This window comes from Theropithecus gelada, chromosome 12 (assembly GCF_003255815.1).
Source record: "Theropithecus gelada isolate Dixy chromosome 12, Tgel_1.0, whole genome shotgun sequence".
Taxonomy (NCBI): Eukaryota; Metazoa; Chordata; class Mammalia; order Primates; family Cercopithecidae; genus Theropithecus; species Theropithecus gelada.
Window position 1 is genome coordinate 34,114,864 of NC_037680.1, and position 21,529 is coordinate 34,136,392.

The 21,529-nt window shown below is 37.3% G+C and overlaps 1 protein-coding gene across 7 annotated transcripts in view; it reads right to left on the reverse strand.

Annotated features, from left to right (window-relative positions):
• Positions 1–21,529, reverse strand: part of ACVR1 (activin A receptor type 1) — a 140,979-nt gene that overhangs the window by 14,517 nt on the left and 104,933 nt on the right. For all 7 annotated transcript variants that reach the window (XM_025405320.1, XM_025405326.1, XM_025405323.1 and 4 more), the window contains 3 exons: positions 20,904–21,050; positions 16,467–16,742; positions 11,444–11,641 (listed from right to left, as the gene is read on the reverse strand). In XM_025405320.1, the coding sequence (XP_025261105.1) occupies positions 11,444–11,641; positions 16,467–16,742; positions 20,904–21,050 (621 nt within the window). The remainder of the gene's footprint in view (positions 1–11,443; positions 11,642–16,466; positions 16,743–20,903; positions 21,051–21,529) is intronic.

Below are 21,529 nucleotides of genomic sequence, written 5' to 3' on the forward strand. Positions count from 1 at the left end.
AAATTCCAACCGAATGTAGTTTCCTTGCCCAAACTCAGGGGAGGACATGAATCTGGTGTCAAGACTTGACAGGTGGGAAGGCATGCAAGCCCTGCTTGCTTCCTCAGCCGGGAAGCTGGTAGCCTGAAGCAAGTTCTCAGCCCTGCTGGCCCACTGCCTGGAAACAAACTTGGTGCTGTTGAGGGGGTGGGGAGCATGGTGGGAGTGAGACATGCCTTTTGGGTTGCGTGGGAGCTGGGTGAGGCCTATAACTGCTGGCTTTCCCCTACTTCCCTGACAACCTGCATGACACAGCAGAGGCAGCCATAATACTGGGAACATAACTCCACTGACATGGGAACCACAACCCCATTCCCCACAGCAGCCACAGCAAGCACCACCCAAGGAAAGTCTGAGTTCAGACACGCCTAACCCTGACCCTAGCTGATGGTCTTTCTCTACTCATCCTGGTAGCTGAAGATAAAGGTCATATTCTCTCGGGAGTTCTATGGCCCTGCCCACCACCTGATCCTCCCCTATACTACCATAGCTAATACTCTCTTGAAAGCGCCACCTCCTGGCAGGAGGCCAACCTGCACAAAACTAGCACATCAAACAACTACAATTAAAGACCCTCACAGAGTCGACTTCACTCCCCTGCCACATCCACCACAGCAGGTGCCGGTATCCATGGTTGAGAGACCTGAAGACAGTTCACATCACAGGACTCTGTGAAGACACCCCCCAATACCACCCTGGATACTGGTAGCCGTGTGTGGGTGGCTAGATCCAGAAGAGAAATAATCACTACAGTTCGGCTCTCAGAAAGCCACATCCCGAGGAAAAGGGGAAGAGTACTACATAAAAGCAGCACCCTGTGGGACGAAAGAATCTGAACAGCAGCCTTGAGTCCTAAACCTTCCCTCTGATACAGCCTATCCAAATGAGAAAGAATCAGCAAAACAATTCTAGTAATATGACAAAACAAGGTTCTTTAACAACCCCCAAAAATCACACTAGCTCACCAGCACTGGATCCAAACCAAGAAGAAATCCCTGAATTGCCAGAAAAAGAATTCAGGTCTATTATTAAGCTAATCAAGGAGGCACCAGAGAAAGGTGAAGTTCAACTTAAGAAAATCCAAAAAATGATACAAGACCTATCAGATTAACAGCAGATTTCTCAGCAGAGACCCCACAAGCTAGAAGGGATTGGGGCCCTGTCTTCAGCCTCCTTAAACAAAACAATTATGAGCCAATAATTTTGTATGCCCTGAAACTAAGACTGATAAATGAAGGAAAATTCGGTCTTTTTCAGATAAACAAATGCTGACAGAATTCACCACTACCAAGTCAGCACTAACAACAACTGCTAAAAGGAGCTCTAAATCATGAAACAAATCCTGGAAACACAGCAAAACGGAACCTCTTTAAAACACGAATCTCACAGGACCTATAAAAAAAATACAATAAATACATTTTTAAGAAACCAAGGTATTCAGGCAACAAATAGCATGATGAATAGGAATAGCACCTCATATCTCAATACTAATACTGAATGTAAATGGCCTAAATGCTCCACTGAAAAGATACAGAATTGCAGAATAGGTAAGAATTCACCAAGTAACTATCTGCTGCCTTCAAGAGACTCACCTAACACATAAGGACTCAAATAAACTTAAAGGGGTCAAAAAGATATTCCATGCAAATGGATACCAATAGCGAGCAAGGGTAGCTATTCTTATATCAGACAAAACAAACTTTAAAGCAACAGCATTTTAAAAAGACAAGAGGAACACTAAATAATGATAAAAGGCCTTGTCAGCCGGGCGTGGTGGCTCACGCCTGTAATCCTAACACTTTGGGGGGCGAAGATGGGCAGATCACGAGGTCAGGAGTTTGACACTGGCCTGGTCAAAATGGTGAAACCCCGTCTCTCCTAAAAATACAAAAATTAGCCAGGCGTGGTGGTGGGTGCCTGTAATCCCAGCTACTCAGGAGGCTGAGGCAGGAGAATCGCTTGAACCTGGGAGGTGGAGGTTGCAGTGGGCCAAGATCACACCACCGCACTCCAACCTAGGTGACAGAGCAAGACTCCATCTCAAAATAAAAGCCTTGTCCAGCAGGAAAATATCACAATCCTAAACATATATGCACCTAACACTGGAGCTAGCAGATTTATAAAACAATTATTACTAGACCTAAGAAATGAGACAGACAGCAACACAATAATAGTGGGGGACTTCAATACTCCATTGATAGCACTAGACAGGTCAAGACAGAAAGATAAGAAAGAAACAATGGATTTAAACTATACCGTAGAACAAATGGACTTAACGTATTTACAGAACATTCTACCCAACAACTACAGAATATCCATTCTATTCATCAACGCAGGGAACTTTCTCCAAGATAGACCATATGATAGGCCACAAAACAAGTCTCAATAAACTTAAGAAAACTGAAATTACATCAAGTATTCTCTCAGACCACAGTGAAATAAAATTGGAAATTCAACTCCAGAAGGAACCTTCAAAACCATGCAAATAGATGGAAATTAAATTGCCTGCTCCTGAATGATCACTGGGTCAACAATGAAATCAAGATGGAAATTAAACATTTCTTTGAACTGAATGATAATAGTGACACAACCTAACAAAACCTCTGGAATAGAGCAAAGGCAGTGCTAAGAGGAAAGTTCATAGCCTTAAATGCATAAATCAAAACATCTGAAAAAGCACAAACAGGCAATCTAAGGCCTCACCTCAAGGAACTAGAAAAACAAGAACAAACCAAACTCAAACGCAGCAGAAGAAATAACCAAGATCAGAGCAGAACTAAATGAAATTGAAACAAAAAATACAAAAGATAAATTAAACAAAAAGCTGGTTCTCTGAAAAGATAAATAAAATTGATACACCATTAGCAAGATTAACCAAGAAAAGAAGAGAGAAGATCCAAATAAGCTCAATTAGAAATGAAATGGGAAATATTACAACCAACACCACAGAAATACAAAAGATCATTCAAGGCTACTACGAATGATCTTAAGAATACCTTTAAGCGCATAAACTAGAAAACCTAGAGGAGACAGATAAATTCCTGGAAATATACAATCCTCCTAGCTTAAACCAGGAAGAATTAGAAACCCTGAACAAACCAATAACAAGCAGAAAGATTGAAATGGTAATTAAAAAATTACCAATGAAAAAGAAGTCCAGGACCAGATGAATTCACAGCTGAATTCTATCAGACATCCAAAGAATTGGTACCAATCTTACTGACACTATTCTGCAAGATAGAGAAAGAAAGAATCTTCCCTAAATCATTCTATAAAACCAGTATCACCCTAATACCAAAACCAAGAAAGAACATAACAAAAAAAGAAAAGTACAGACCAATATCCCTGATGAACATAGATGCAAACATCCTTAACAAAACACTAGCAAACCAAGTCCCACACCATATCAAAAAATAATCTACCATGATCAAGTGGGTTTCATACCAGGGATGCAGGGATGGTTTAACATATGCAAGTCAATAAATGTGATACACCACATAAACAGAAATAAAAACAAAAATCACATGATCATCTCAATAGATGCAGAAAAAGCATTTGACAAAATCCAGCATCCCTTTATGATTAAAACCCTCAACAAAACTGGCATACAAGGGACATACCTCAATGTAATAAAAGTCATCTATGACAAACCTACAGCCAATACTGAACAGGGAAAAATTTGAAAGCATTCCCTCTGAGAATTGTAACAAGATAAGGATGTCCACTCTCACCACTTCTATTCAACATAATACTGGAAGTCCTAGCCAGAGCAATCAGACAAGACAAAGAAATAAAGGGCATGCAAATCCGTAAAGAGGAAGTCTAACTGTCACTGTTTGCTGATGATATAACTGTATACCTAGAAAATCCTGAAGACTCCTCCAAAAAGCTCCTATAACTGATAAAAGAACTTACTAAAGTTTCTGGGTGCAAAATTAATGTACACAGATCAATTGTTCTGCTATACACCAACAGCAACCAAGCTGAGAATCAAATCAAGAACTCAATCCCTTTTACAGTAGCTGCAAACAATACAATACAATACAATACAATACAATACAATACAATACAATACAATACAATACCATACCATACCATACCATACCATACCATACCATACCATACCATACCATACCATACCATACCATACCATACCTTAGGAATATACCTAACAAAGGAAGGGGAAGACCTCTACAAGGAACTACAAGACACTGCTGAAAGAAATCATAGATGACATTAACGAATGGAAACATATCCCATGCTCATGGATAGGTAGAATTAATTATTGTGAAAGTCACCATAATGCCAAAAGCAATCTACAAATTCAATGAAATTCCCATAAAAATACCACTGTCATTTCTCACAAAACTAGAACAAGCAATCCTAAAATGTATATGGAACCAAAAAAAAGCTGACATAGCCAAAGCAAGACTAAGCAAAAGGAACAAATCTGGAAATAATATATTACCTGACTTCAAACTATACTATACGGCCATAGTCACCAAAACAGCATGGTACTGGTATAAAAATAGGCACATAGACCAATGGAACAGAATAGAGAACCCAGAAATAAACCCAAATACTTACAGCCAACTGATCTTTGACACAGCAAACAAAAACATAAAGTGGGGAAGGATGTCCTATTCAACAAATGGTGCTGGGATAACTGGCAAGCCACATGTAGGAGAATGAAACTGGATCCTCATCCTTCACCTTATATAAAAATAAAGTTAAGATCGATCAAGGACTTTAAGATCTGAAACATAAAAATTCTAGAAGATAACATTGGAAAAACCCTTTAGACACTGGCTCAGAAAAAGACTTCATGACCAAGAACCCAAAAGCAAATGCAATAAAAATGAAGATAAATAGGTGGGACTTAATTAAACTAAATAGCTTCTGCACAGCAAAAGGAACAGTCAGCAGGGTAAACAGACAACCCCCAGAGTGGGAGAAAATCTTCACAATGTATACATCCGTCAAAGGACTATTATTCAGAATCTACAAGGAGCTCAAACAAATTAGCAAGAAAAAAAACCCAAACCATTTCATCAAAAAGTAGGCTAAGGGCATGAATAGACAATTCTCAAAAGAAGATATACAAATGGTCAACAAACATATTTTAAAAATACTCAACATCTCTAATGATCAGGGAAATGCAAATCAAAACCGCAATGTGATACCAACTTACCACGCAAGAATGGCCATAATCAAAAAATCAAAAAATAACAGATTTTGGCGTGGATGCTGTGCAAAGGAAACACTTCTACACTGCTTGTGGGAATATAAACTAGTACAACCACTATGGAAAACACTGTGGAGATTCCTTAAAGAACTAAAAGTAGAACTACAATTTGATTCAGCAATTCCACTACTGATTACCCAGAGGAAAAGAAGTCACTATACGAAGAAGATACTTGCACACACATTTATAGCAGCACAATTTGCAATTGCAAAAATATGGACCTAGCCCAAATGCCCATGAATCAACAAGTGGATAAGAAATTGTGAGATATCTGTCTATCTACCTACACATATAATAGATATATATCTATATACGTGTGTGTATATATATATTTGAGATATATATACATAATGAGATATATATATATATATATAATAGAATACTACTCACCTGTAAAAAAGAATGAATTAATGGCATTCACAGCAACCTGAATGGAAATTTAAAAATGCAATCCAGAGACTAAATCAAGCAGAAGAAAGATTTCTGAACTTGAAAACATGTCTTTTGAAATAACCAGTCAAACACACACTCGACCAAAAAGGAATGAACAAAGCCTACATGATATATGGGACATCATTATAAAACCAGATATTCAAATTTTGGGTTTTCCAGGAGGCAAATAAATGGGCAAAGGCATAGCAAACTTATCCCTACCCCCCAAAAAAAGCTGAAACTTCCTACATCTTTCAAGAGATATATAGACATTCACATAGAGGAAGCTCAAAGATCCCCAGAAAGATTCAGTCCAAAATGGTATTGTCCAAGGCACATTATAGTCAAACTTTTAAAGTCAATGACAAAGAGAAAATTCTAAAAACAGCAAGAGAAAAGCATCAAGTCATATATGAAAGACTTCCATCAGACTAACAGTGGATTTCTCAGCGGAAATCTCACGGGCCAAGAGAGAATGGGATGACATATTCAAATGTAGAAAGAAAAAACAAAACTGTCAGCCAAGAATACTACACTCAACACTCAACACAAAGCTATCCTTTCTAAATGAAGGAAAAATAAGTTATTTCCCAGATAAGCAAAAACTGAGGGAATTTATCATCACTAGACTGGCCCTACAAGAAACACATAAGGAAATACTATATCTGGGTGATATATGCCATCACAAAAAGACATGAAAGCATAAAACACTGGTAAAGCAGACACAAAAATAAGAAAGAGAAAAAATTCTAATTTAAGGAGAAAATACACAAACCACACACACAAAAAAACAAACAGTAAAAGGCGAAGAAATGAAGGATATACAAAACAACCAGAACACAATTAATAAAAAGGCAGAAATAAGTTCTCACCTATAAATAATAATTTTGAATGTAAACAGATTAAATCCCCCCAATAGTCACCTATAAATAATAATTTTGAATGTAAACAGATTAAATCCCCCCAATTAAAAAATATAGACTGGTTAAACAGATTAAAAACAAGACCCAACTACATGATGTCTACAAGAAACCCACCTCACCTGTAAAGGCACATATAGACTGAAAGTGAAGGGATAAAAAAAGATATTCCATGCAAATGAAAACCAAAAGCAAGCAGAAGTAGCTATACTTGTATCAGATGAAACAGACATTAAGCCAAAAACTGTAAAAAGAGACCAAAAAAGGTCATTATACTGTGGTCCCTCAGTATACATGGAGGACTGGTTCCAGGACCCCAGTCTAAACCAAAATATATACATACTCAGTACCACAGTTGGTCCTGTGAAACCCACAGATACAAAAAGTAGGCTGTCTATATACTCAGTTTTGCATCCCACAAATAATGTATTTTTGTTGTTGTTCACGTGTGGTTGAAAAAATCATGCAGTTCACACCTGTGATGTGCCAGGTCAACTGTATAATGATAAAGGGAGAGAGAATATCATGATTCTAGATATATATGCACCCAACACTGGAGCATTTTTATACAAAGCAAGTATTATTAAACCTAAAGAGACAGACTCCAACACAATAATAGTTGGGGATTTCAACATCCTACTCTTAGCACTGAACAGATCATCTAGACAGAAAATCCAAGAAACATTGGATTTAAAATGTACTTTAGACCAAATGGACCTAACAGGCATTTACAGAACATTTTATCCAACAGCTACAGAATACACATTATTCTCATCAGCACATGAATAGACCATATGTTAGGCCACAAAACAAGTCTCAACAAATGGAATAAAACTAGAAATCAATAACAAGAGAAACTCTGGAAACTGTACAAACACATGGAAATTTAAAAACATGTTCCCGAACAACCACTGGGTCAATGAAGAAATTAAGAAGGAAATTAAAAAAATTCTTGAAACAAATAAAAACAGAAACACAACATACCAAAGCCCATGGGATACAACAAAAGAAGTGATAACAGATAAGTCTGTAGCAATAAACACCTACATCAGAAAAGTTGAAAGAGTCCAAACTAAAGATGAGCCTCAAGGAACTAGAAAAGCAAGAACAAACCAAACCCAAATTTAATAGAGTAAGAAAGGTCATAGCAAACCTAAACAAAATAGAGACCAAAAAGTAATAATCATACAAAGGATTAATGAAATAAGAAGTTTGTTGGAAAGGTAAACAAAACTGATAAACTGTTAACTACACTAACCAAGAAACAAGGAGAGAAGACCCAAGTAAATAAAATTGGAAACAAAAAAGAAGACATTATAACCGACACCACAGGAATACAGAAATCATCAGAGATTATTACAAACAAATTGGAAAACCTAGAGGAAATGGATATAATCTACCAAGATGGAACCAAAAGAAAATTTAAAAACTGAACAGACCATAAGTAACAAGATCGAGTCAGTAATAAAAAGTATCCCTATAAAGAAAACCTCAGGATTGGATGACTTTACTGCTGAACTCTTCCAAACTTAAGTAGAACTAACAGCAATTCTTCTCAAACTATTCCAAAAAAATTGAAGAGTATTGAATTGTCCCTAACTCATTTTGAGTCCAGAATTACCCTGATACCAAACCAGACAAGGACACCACAACAAAAAAAAGAAAACTACAGGCCAATATCCCCAATGAACATAGATGCAAAAATCTTAAACACAATACAAGCAAACTGAATCCAACAACACATCAAAAAGATAACACATCATGATCAAGTGGGATTTATCCTTGGGATGCAAGGAAGGTTCAACATAAGCAAATCAATTAATGTGATATATCACATCAACAGAATCAAAGACAAAAACCTTATGATCATCTCAATAGATGCAGAAAAATTCTGTATCTATTCAACATCCCTTCATGATATAAACTCTCAGCAAAGCAGGTATAGAAGGAATATACAAACTTCAACATAATAAGGGCCATATGCAGCAAACTCACAGATACATTTATACTGAATGGAGAAAAGCTGAAAGCCTTTTCTCTAAGAACTGGAACAAGACAAAAATGCCTACTTTCACCATTCTTATTCAAAATAGTAGTAGAAGCCTTAGCCAGAGCAATCAAGCAAGACAAAGAAATAAAAGGCACTCAGTATGGAAAAAGGAAAGTCAAATTGTCCCTTTGCAGATGACATAATCTTTTATCTAGAAAGAACTAAAACTCACCAAAATATCTTAGAACTGATAAGTTCAGTAAAGTTACAGGTTACAAAAATCAACATACAAAAATCAGTACTGTTTCTATATACCAATAACAAACTGGCTGAAAAAGAAATCAAGAAGGCAATCCCATTTACAATGGCTACCAAAAAAAAAAAATCTAAGAATTAATTTAACTAATGAGGTAAAAAACCTCTACAAGAAAAACTACTGATGAAAAAAGTTGAAGAGGATACGAACAAATGGAAAGACATCCCATGCTCATGAACTGGAAAAATGAATATTGTTGAAATGACCATACTACCCAAAGCAGTCTACAGATTCAAAGCAAACTCTATCAAAATACAAGTGACATTCTACATAGAAACAGAGAAAACAATCCTAAAATTTGTATGAATCCACAAAAGACTCCAAATAGCCAAAGCAATACTGAGCAAAAAGAGCAAAGCTGGAAGCATCACACTACCTGACTTCAAAATATATTACATCAAACTATAGTAGTCAAAACAGCATGGTATTGGTATAAAAACAGACACATAGACTAACGGAACAGAATAGTGAAACCAGAAATAAATCCACATATTTTTCAACAAAGGCACCAAGAACATAATTTGGGGAAAGGATACCCTCTTCAATAAATGGTGCTGGGAAAATTGGATAGCTATATGCAGAAGAATGAAATCAGACTCCTATCTCCTACCACATAAGAAATCAACTCGGCCGGGCGTAGTGGCTCATGCCTGTAATCCCAGCACTTTGGGAGGTCAAGGTGGGCAGAGCACGAGGTCTGGAGTTCGAGACTAGCCTGGCCAACATGCTGAAACCCTGTCTCTACTAAAAATATAAAAAAATTAGCTGCGTGTGGTGGCACACACCTGTAATCCCAGCTACTCAGGAGGCTTGAACCCCAGAGGCAGAGGTTGCAATGAGCCGAGATGGTACCATTGCACTCCAGTCTGGGTGACAGAGCAAGATTCTGTCTCAAAAAAAAAAAAAAAAAGAGAAAAAAAAATCAACTCAAAACCAATTAAAGACTTAAATTTAAGACCCTGAACTATAAAAATACTAGAAGAAAGCACAGGGGAAGCACTTGATGACATTGGTATAGGCAAAGATTTTATGGCTAAGACCTCTAAAGCACAGGCAACAAAAACAAAAATAGACAAATGAGATTAAACTTAAAAGCTTCTATACAACAAAGGAAACAATCAATAGAGCAAAAAGACAACCTGTAGAATGGGAGAAAATATCTACAAACTATTCATCTGACAGGAGGCTAACATCTAGAATATACAAGGAACTCAAACAACTCAACAACAACAACAAAAAATAATTTCATTAAAATATGAGCATTAACAGACATCTCTCAAAAGAAGTCATATAAATGACCACCTAGTACATGAAAAAATTCTAAACATCACTAATCATCAGAGAAATGCAAGTCAAAACTACAATGAGATATCATCTTACCCCAATTAGAATGACTACTATCAAAAAGACAAAAAAATAACAAATGCTGGTGAGAATGCAGAGAAAAGTGAACTCTTATACACTGTTGGTGAGAATATAAACGAATAGGGTCATTATAGAAAACAGTATAGCGATTTCTCAAAAAACTAAAAATACAGCTACCATAGAATCCTGTAATCTCACTACTGGGTATTTATCCAAAGCAAAGGAAATCAGTATATCAAAGAGATATCTACATTTCCATATTTATTGCAACACTCTTCACAATATACAAGATATGGAATCAACCTAAGAGACCATCAATGGACGAACGGATAAAGAAAATGTGGTAAATATACATTAATAGAGTAGTATTCAGCCATCAAAAAAGAATGAAAGTCTGTCATTTGCAGCAGCATGGATGGAACTGGAGGTCATTATGTTAAATGAAATCTGTCAGATACAGGAAGACAAATACAGCCAGTTATCACTCATATGGGAGCTAAAATGTTGATCTCATGGTAGTAGAGAGTAGAATGATAGTTACCAGAAGCTGAGAAGGTTGGGGAATACAGGTGAGGATGGCAGTGGGATGAAGAGACATTGGTTAATGGGTACAAACATAGAGGTGGATGGAAAAAATAGGTTCTAATGTTCAACAGCACAGTAGCATGACTATAGTTGACAATAATATACTATATATTTCAAAATAGCTAGAAGAGACTATTTGAATGTTCCCAACACAAAGATAAATGTTCAGGGTGATGTACAGCCTAAATCCCCTGATTTGAGCACTACGTATTACATACATTTATCAAAATATCACATGTACTCCATAAATGCAAGTATTATGTATCGATTTTTAAAATTTAAAAGAAAAGAAATATGAAACAAATCCAAAGAAAAACCAAGGAATGGCTGGTCTCTCCAGAAATACTGGTTTCAACCATCACTTACTGTGGTGTATTTCAAACATAAAAGTCATTACACTCCATCTACCAGCCATAAATCAAATATGAATGCCTATAACTTGACAAGTATGATTCAAAGAACAATGTGAACTTCAATAGTCCCTTCAGTCCTTTTAAAGGTAGCTGGATCAAGAGAGCTTGGATTAAGACAATATTAGATTAGATACCTACCATTGCTCACCATCCGCCTGGCTACTTCCCACAAAACAAGTCCAAAGGCCCAAATATCGACCCTCTTGTAAGAATCGAAACAATCCACCTGGATGGTTTCATCTAGAACTTCGGGGGCCATGTAGCGCTTAGTACCCACACGGGGATTGTTCCCCACATCGAGCTGATTGGTGCTCTGGGAATGCATGACTGCCAGGCCTGAAAGGAAGAAGATAACAATGTAATCAAACCACTTCCTTTCTCACAAGGGGCTGCTGAAGGATTTTAAACCAACCCCAATCCAAAGTGCCCTCTTGTGGATTCAGGGTCACTGCTGCATTACACTCAGAATAATCCCTAGAATGCCCTTTGTGATTATTTCTGGGGTGAGAGCAGAAAAGGGACTAAATGTCAGAAACATTCTGAGGCTATTAGGTTAATATATGAACCTCAAAGAGACACAGTTTTGGGTAAATGGTAGACCAATGCACTAAACCAACGTGGCCAGTGTTTGAAGTCCACAGGAAAACAGGTTCACATGTTAAATGTGAGCCTCTAAGTGGCTTAACAAGAAGCAAATAAAGCTCTCAAGCTCCACCACTGCTCTTACTAGTCTCCAAACACAAATTTCCAACAGTGTGAGATAGAGCATTTAAAGTAATTTATCACTACATAAAGGGCAGATTGCTATAAGCACTGCTTTATTCCTAAAGGAAGAGCTGCTTATCTGAGCAATAATGCTGACCAAACCCACAAGCCTTTCTCTAGAATCATGGAAACAGACAGCATTTAACTGGACCTCAGTTGAAAGCACAACTCTGGTTAAATGAAAGGTTAAATGGCTTTCAAATGCTTTCTTAAACCATGACTCATTCCAGAATTCCTCAGTCAATTAGGGAGACAGGCTTTCTTCACTGGCCAGTGGGGAGACAGATACATGCATGCTGTATTTGTGGATGATTTTATGTTATTGATGCATACGCAGACTGACTGAAAATGATTCCTATAACATTTGTTGTAATGAAAAGTGCCAAACTGGAGCAAGCAGTCCCTGTAAACCACTGCAATGCAAATATCCCTTGGTGATCTCTCAAGCCGACTACAGAGAATGCTTCACCTTCCACTCCACGGCTTTGAATGTGCGGGATGACAATTTCATATAACATCAGGGAGCTAGCACACCTTATCTCATCCTTAATAATTAGCAAAGACACTGGCAATTGCATTAGACTAAAATAGACAGTGTTCCTCTTTCACCTATTTTTATAATCAACCCCAAGATTCTGTGGACACTGTGAACATTTCCCAAATCCTATGCAATAGTTCCCGCCTTATCCTTCAGTTACCCACAGTCAACTACAGTCCAAAAATAGGTGAGTGCAGTACGATTAAGATGTTGGGAGAGACCATATTCACATAAATTGTATTATGGCATACTGCTATCATTGTTCCATTTTATTATGTTATTGTTGTTCATCTTTTACTGTACCTAATTTATAAATTAAACTATAGTAGGTATGTAACAGGAAAAAACATAGTATATATAGAATCTGGTACTATCCTGGGTTTCAGGAATCCACTGGGAGTATTGGAAGGTATTTCCCATGGAAAAGAGGGGACTACTGTATGCCCCTCCACCATTTCCAGAACCAAACAGTCAAAATATCAGAATATTTAAAAGGTGCAGGTTAAATAGAACATGGAGATATTCGGAAGATGGGAGAAGCTTCAAAGACCTTGTGGACATATTTTAAAGCCACCACAGCTAGGATCTCCAGGTGAGGCATAATTCCCCATTCTTTGAGTGTATGTTGGACTATTGAATAGAATCTGGCAGAAGTGACAGTGCGTATCTTCACAATTAGAATATAAAAGACATTATAAAATTATAAAAGGCTTCCTGTTTGTCCCTCTCAGCTCACCATGCACCATGTTATGAAGCCACTCAAGCAGCCCTGTGGAGAGGTCCCCCTGCAAGGAACTGAGACCTGCTGCCAACCATGGCTGTAAGTGTGTCATCATGGAGTTGGAACCTCCAGCTCCGGTTGAGCATTCAGATGACTGCAACCTCCATAAGACCCTGAGCCAGAACCACACTGCTAAGTCATTCCAAGATTCCTGACCCTGAAGGGACTGTGTGAGATAACAAATCTGTGTTGTTTTAAGCTGCTAAATTTTACAAGTAATTTCTTCTTACTAATAAGTGATTTTTACACTAAAGATGACAAAACAACCAGATGCAATTTGTAAACTTTGGCTGAGTTCTTCTTTGAAAAAACTGAAAATATCTGAAAATGAATATAAAATGATACTAGAGAGTTATCAATAATTTGTAGATATGATAAACTGATTATGAAGAAGATGCATTTTTAAGTATTTTGCAAGTTTGGGATAGCATAAAAATAGGGATGATTTTGAAGTATTGAGGGGTAAAGTGTTGTGATGCCTGTAACACTTTATTTTCAAATGGACTGGCAAAAATATACACACAGCCACAGATTGATAAAGCAAACATGGCAAAGTTTTAACAATTTTTGAATCTAGGTGTTTGGGATTTAAGTGATCATTATAACATTTGAATTTTTTAATAATAAAAAGTTAGAAAAATAGGCGAGGCACAGTGGCTCACATCTGTAATCTCAACATTTTGGGAGGCCAAGACGGGATTGTCACTTGAGCTTAGGTGTTCAAGATCAGCTGGAGCAACATAGTGAGACCTCATTTCTACTAAGAACAGAAAGTACTTAGCGAGGTGTTGTGGTGCACATCTGGAGTCCCAGCTATTTTGGAATGCTGAGGCAGGAAGATCGCTTAAACCCAGTAGATCGAGGCTGCAGTGACCTATGATCAGCCTGGGCAACAGAATAAGATCCTCTCTCAACCAATTAATCAATAGAATACTGACTTTTTTGCAGGATTAATCATAGAACACTATTTCTAATATGCGATCCTTAATTGCTAGGTATACACTGAAAAGTTATATACAAATCATAGTCTTATAAGAGTTGTTTCCTATACCGCATTGTTTACCATATCCTGAATAATAACTCCTTAACAGATTTTTATACAAACCCATATATCTAATTGGAAGGACAAGCCAAAAGAAATGTAGTTGAAGAATTAATTAGCTGGACTTACTGCAAAGTTCCCCTCAACTCCTTCCCTACCAAGTCCCATAAACCAAAACCAAGAGCCACCTCGATTTGTCCACCCTCCACAGACCACTGGATTATAACAGAAGCTCCAACTTGAATCCTTATTATTTACCAGACATTTATAATATTTCTGGGCCTTACCAGAATCCTGTGACGTGGGCTTATTTTTTAGTTATATGAGTAATATACAATCACATTGGTTTTTTTTTTTCTTTTCTTTTTTCTTTAGACGTAGTCTAGCTCTGTCGCCCATGCTGGAGTGCAATGGCACGACTTCAGCTCACTGCAACCTCTGTCTCCTGGGTTCAAGTAATTCTCCTGCCTCAGTCTCCCCAGTAGCTGGGATTCCAGGCACGCGCCACCACGCTCGACTACTTTTTTTTTCTTTTTTTTTGTATTTTTAGTAGAGACGGGGTTTCACTATGTTCGCCAGGCTCGTCTTGAACTCCTAACCTTTCAAGTGAAGTACAGGGCACAGTGTCAAACCCTGGAGTTCCTCTTGGCTAACTCCCAACCCCACCCGCCTTCACCCTCACTGTCCCTGTCTCCCTGAGTGAAAGCAGTGTCAGTACTCGGGCCAGGTAAATAGATAAATAGACTTGCACAAATATACAGGGTTAGTAATTAAGAAAGCCAGAATTTAAACCCAAATCACCCTGGCTCTAAGAGCCATGGAATAAGCCATAAAAGTCCTCTACACCACAACTAAAAATGCCTGCAAAAAACTTTAGGACCATGCTCTTTCAATGCTTATCCTAAAATCTTTCTTCTCCTGCTTGGGAAACATTGTAATTTCTCAATGTAAAAGCAAAGACTTTAAAAGGATTCAAAGGAAGTAAATTTTCCTAACATGTCAAATCCCTTTTGTTTAAAAACAAACAAAAATAAACATTGTTATTTACATAATTAAAGCTATTTTTGTCTGAACCTTTATCAGTCTAACAATAATTGCAATAATATGAATATCATATAAACCATGTTTAATCAAGTAGAGGGCCCTGAATAGTTCACTGAATTGAATATAGTTATTACAATTCAGTTCTCATTAGTACAATTATTCAGTCAATATTCCAGGAATCCAGGAAGAACATGGTTTTATATAAAATGCCACTATACATGAAAATACTCTTATTTATAACGCAATTAAAACTACATTGAGTACTACTCTAACACCATAAGAATGAGCTATCCTAACAGGGAAAAGAGTGAATCCATTGGGGATTATTTTCCTATTTCTTAACTTGATTCTTTTGCCTGGGTTACAGAATGATTTTAGAGACCACTTTTAAGACAAACTAATTCTAGAGAGTATTTATTGTGCACCTACTTTATGTGAAGGTTTGTGAAATCAGAATTCAAAAGTACTGGTTACTTCTGAGGTGGGGTGTGGCCGGGACTGACTAAATGAGAGTGAGGTAACTGTCACGAGTAATGGGAAACTCTGTATCTCAACAGGGATTTGGGTTTTACAACATTTGTCAAAACTCTCAGACAGTATTTAAAATTTGTGTATCTCACAGTATATAAATTTTACCTGAAAAAAGAAAAAGCAAATAATGCATTCTTGTCAACGATCTACTAGTGTACACACTGAAATCATCAGAAGAAAGAATTCCTTTGTCTGCAATTTACTTTGAATTCTATCAAAGGTTGAGTTGGACTGATGGATGGGGAGATGAATAGATTAATAAATACGTAATAATGCTTAAGGATAGTAAAATGTTAATGTGAGAATCTATGTGGTGGGTATAAAGGTGTTCATTGTAAATGTTCAACTTTTCTGCATGTTTGAAATTTTGCATAACATGTTGTGGGGGAGAGATGCAACTCAGCTAAACATGGAAACAAAAGTAAAACTGGTAATGAAAAAAATATTTTTAGAAATTTACCTAAATCTGCTATGCAACACTGTCCATTCTTCTTAACCAGAATATTTTTGCTCTTTAAATCTCGATGGGCAATGGCTGGTTTCCCTTGGGTACCAAATATCTCTATGTGCAAATGTGCAAGACCACTAGCTATGGACAGCACTATTCGAAGGCAGCTAACTGTATCCAGAGTAGTAAGCTGAAGATAGTCGTACAACGATCCCATTTCGTGATAATGTGTAATTAACCACAGCTGGGTACTGGAGTGTCTTGATGTCATATCTGAAGCAATGAAACCTGAAGAGACCAAGAACAAAATTAATACACATGAGAATTCCACATTATAACTTTAAGTATTTAGAAACAGCAACCTACACAGTAAATGTCATCTGTAACAAAAAGTAATTAAACTGACCAATTGCCCTAAGAGGAGGTTTACAGAAGCATCAACAGAGAAAAATAATAGCATTTATTCCTTAAAAGGGCACTGCTAATAGGAAAATTTCATATTCATTTCATTATAAGCAATATTTTAAAGAATATTTTATGTTCCTTAAGATTCAGATAGCAATAATATCTTTGTGCTCACCCATAATGATAGGGCCAAGCCCTTCAGCATGTTGATATTTTAGGAACAGGCCATTCATCAACCATCCTAAAAGAACACCAAACCTAAAACCTGAGTATGGTATTCTAGTCCTGACTCAGCCTGTGATTTACTTGTGTAATACTGGGCAACTCAATTAGGCTCCCTAGACTATGTCTGCTCAGATGTAAAATAAAGGGGGTGAGTTTACATTAAACGATTGACTGATTCACAAAATAAAAAAAGAAACCAACCAAATATAATGAGCATTTATGATGCTCTCTGTCAGTCACACACAGAAAAACCAAGATGATAGTGTTTGTTGGCCGAAGACAGGTGTAAAAACGAAAACATTACAATAAAATGTGAAAAGTACTATAATATATATCTTCAAAAGGCAACGTGAGCCCAGAGCAGGAAATTATAGTAATTCAGACTAGATGTTACAATAGGCTTCCATTAGGAAGTAGCAACTCAACTGGTCTTGAAGTAAACTGAGAGACTGACAAATGTGGATGAAGAGGTTGGAGGAGATTTTTCTTTTTCTTTTGAGACAAAGTTTCACTCTTGTTGCCCAGGCTGGAGTGCAATGGCGTGATCTTGGCTCACTGTAACCTCCGCCTCCTGGGTTCAAGCGATCCTCCTGCCTCAGCCTTCTGAGTAGCTGGGATTACAGAGGCCCGCCACCACACCTGGCTAATTTTTTATATTTTAAGTAGAGATGAGGTTTCCCCATTTTGGCCAGGCTGGTCTCAAACTCTTGACCTTCAGGTGATCCACCCGCCTTGGCCTCTCAAAGTGCTGGGATTACAGGCGTGAGCCATCGCTATCAGCCCGGAAAAGATTTTTCTAGACATCTGGAGGGAACTTTTGAGCATGCAGAAGACTGTCTGGAAGTTAGGGGCACTTTCTAACTTATGAAATAAATTGTGACGTGTGCTTGCCTTTTCTGCTACAGAGGTGCCTTTCTAGGATTATTCTCACATATATGAACCACGCTGGTAGACAGTGAAGTTTGGGACTTAAAAAGAAGTGAGAAAAAAAAAAATTTAAGACGGATATGGCTTGAGGAAGAATTAAATGACTTATGAAAATGTAAGAGAAAATACATTAAAATGCTTTATACTTGCATAGTACTTTATATAAAATTTATGTCACTTTCACATATATTTTCTCATGAGATTTTTCTCAACAAGCTGGTAAGAAAGACATCATTATGCTCATTTTACAGATAATAAAGTTGCTGCTGGGAGATGCCAAGGATCACATAGCTATTTAAGTTGCTATCAACTCTGAATTTGGTGCTAGCTGTCCTGATACCTTGTATAGGAAGGTTCTGTGAGCCAAGAAAGGTCGCCTATTTGATCATCATCATCTTCATCATCAGCAACCACAACAGAAGCAGTTAATAATTATTGAGTACTATGTGCCTGGAATTTTATATGCAATCCTCCAAAAACCACACGAAGTAAGTAGATCACATCATTGATATTAGATTCCTGTAGGTCTGATTCTAGAACCCAGACTCTTACTGACTACGCCATACTGTCCCCAAACAAATGATTTCTACTCAGAGAAAAAATAATTTCACATTTTCGCCTGAGGGACATATGCAAAGCAAACTGAATAATATTTTAGCACCTTCACCCTCTACTTCTTTCTCTCCCTTCCTCTAAGCCTATTCCCATGGCCAGCCCTGAGTCTCCCACTCCTTGCCTACTCCCCAATCTGCTTTTTCCCCTTGAAGCTGCTTCTCTTGGAGCCCTTAGCTGGCCAAAATATGCATCAAAATGTGTTCTTGGACATTAGTTATTCTTAATAAAGAAAATGTTTCTGCTTTAACAGTTTATGAACCAAATAATACTAATCTTTAATGATTTTCTTAAAAAATACCCCCAACTCTAACAGCACCACTCAAAAGAAATTAAATTACTGTTATATATCTGTGTAGCCTCTACTGATTTCCTCCCCCAAGAAAAAGGAGCTTCTGATTAAATAAATAAATAATAAACAAATACATTTGTATTATCTCACCTTCAGTAAGCCCCTTAGGTCTTAGGGAAGAATTTTATCTGTCCCATTAATTATGCTCTAGACCATCAGGAAAAAAATACTTTTAAATAATCAGGTTTTTTTTTTAACTGTTTATCTCTTAAGCATGAATTATATAACTTCGTTTGCTTCATGATTCTAGATTACTTTTATGGAATGTTTGTGTTTTGAGTACAAAACTGTGGTTAAGAGTTAGGCTGCCTGGTGTAATTCCCACCTCCACTATTTCACCTCTCTCTATATACTGGTTACCTCAACATTTAAAACTGGGAAAATGAGAGTATCTACTCTCTTATGGTCATGGTGAAGATTCATAACAAAATGCACATAATGCACCCGTGGTTACCACGTAGTAATGATCCATTACATGTTTGTTGTCACGACTGTTGCTATTCTTGTTACAGACATTTAACGGCAACACAAGGCAGTGTGTGGTAAGAGTTAGAACAGAGGTACAAAGTGAGGGAATGCAGAAAAGCACAATTAATTCCACAGGGCAAAACTAAAGGGGGCCAAGAGGTTTTGACGGAGGAAGGAATGGTTGGAGGATGTGAAAGGGATAGTGAGTGATCAAGAGCGACCTGAGGAAGGACAATGAGACCTAAATGTTTGCGGCGAGCTCAAAGAACGGTCAGTATTCGTAGTAACAGAATGGGGTATACTTGTAAAGGATGGTTAAGTGATTCCTTGGAGCCCCAAACCAGGGAGTCTTGAATACCAGTCACAAGTGTTGCAGGAAATGTGGGAGCCACCAAAGACACTGAACAGAATTATCTCTGCTCCCCAATGGAAGACAACTCCAAGTGGAGAGATGAATTGGAAAGGGAAAGCTGACAGCTGAGGTGAGGAGGATTAAGTGATGACTAGGACCCGATGGGTAAGCAAAAGTGAGAAATCAACTACAGAAACTGAAACAATTTTGAGATGGAACATCACCACCACACCACGGAAGCAAAGCTTTGAAGCTTTGGACAACTGTCAAATCATTATTTGCAGACAACTTGACTCATTTAAATACTAAATTGGCAGTGCTAAAATAGAAATAAATTTTGGCAATGGCCTTCCTATGAGCCAGACCTAATCCAATAGCCATAAGGTGGCCAACACTATTCTATACAGAGTTAAATTCTATATAAACTTTATATCCACTATTGAAGAAGCATTCCAGGCAGCATTCACCATACATGTATCAGTATAAACACATTTGGAGAAACTTTTCAAAAATATAGAAGTCAATGGGCCTAAGGAGTGTGCTCACCCTTTATACTGCCATAGCAGTATTTCAACGGGCACTTTACATATTTCACAAATGTTGCTAAGCTTTAGTTTCTAAATTAAAATGTATCCTGAATCCCTCTGCAAATCTGGGTTTTAAAAATGATGCCTAGTTTGAGGGAATGTGCATTTAATTACGATATCCCTGGGAGCTGTGAATCTCTAGGAAATAGTCCAAAGATCTTTCTTAGTTTGATTCAAGTAATAAATATTCAAAAAGGGTGGGGTAAGTAGAACAACCAATGAGCCTTGAAGTGAACAATATGGGGCAAATTTTTGTTATTTAAATAACAATCTGCAGATGTAGGAATAAGAATTAGCACTAGTGGATTTCCTTTTCATCATCCAGAGAGTCTTAAACTTATTTGCAGATTTAAATAAGAAATTGGTGTTTGAGAAAATTAAATAGCATATAAATGCTAAGGATCCCTATATTGCTTTTTAGGAGACACTCTCAAATTCACATTCACCAAAACAGAGAGAGCAAAGGCGGACAATTATTTCTCCCTAGATACAATTAACGAGGGGGTTATCCTTGTACTTACCTAAGATATTTTCATGCCTCAGCATCACAGTGTTGTACAATTCCGTTTCCCTGAACCATGACTTCTCATCTCGGGAGGAGAATATCTTCACGGCAACATTCTCCCCTTGCCAGCTGCCCCTCCACACCTCACCATACCTGCCTTTCCCTATGGAAAACAAAACATAGGTGACACAGAACAGTAGGCATTTTGGAGGTGGCCAGCCCATCATTAAGAATAAGCCAATTAATTTAGTGCCTGCAACTCTTAATCCCTCCCATTGCTTACTGGAGAAACTCAGCTTGGGAATATAAATATCACAACCTTTACTTTTTAGGGTTTTTTTTTTTTGGCCTATAAAGACATACAAAAATAAGGTGGAAGCTGCCCCTCCCATCTACCATATTGTGATAACAAACTGCCTTCTGTATCTGCATTGTATAATTAGCTGCTAATTACTCAGTTTACATTTAAACTCCTCTGTTGAAAGGTATAAAATGCATATGACTTTTAAAACACTTGAAAGTAAAACTTACGAAATGGTACAGACTATTAAATTTCAATTGTGTTCTGAAAGCCAAAAAAGTACACATCAGTAAACTGAATTCCTTCCTTGGTTCCTTCCCTTCACACAGGATCAACATAGG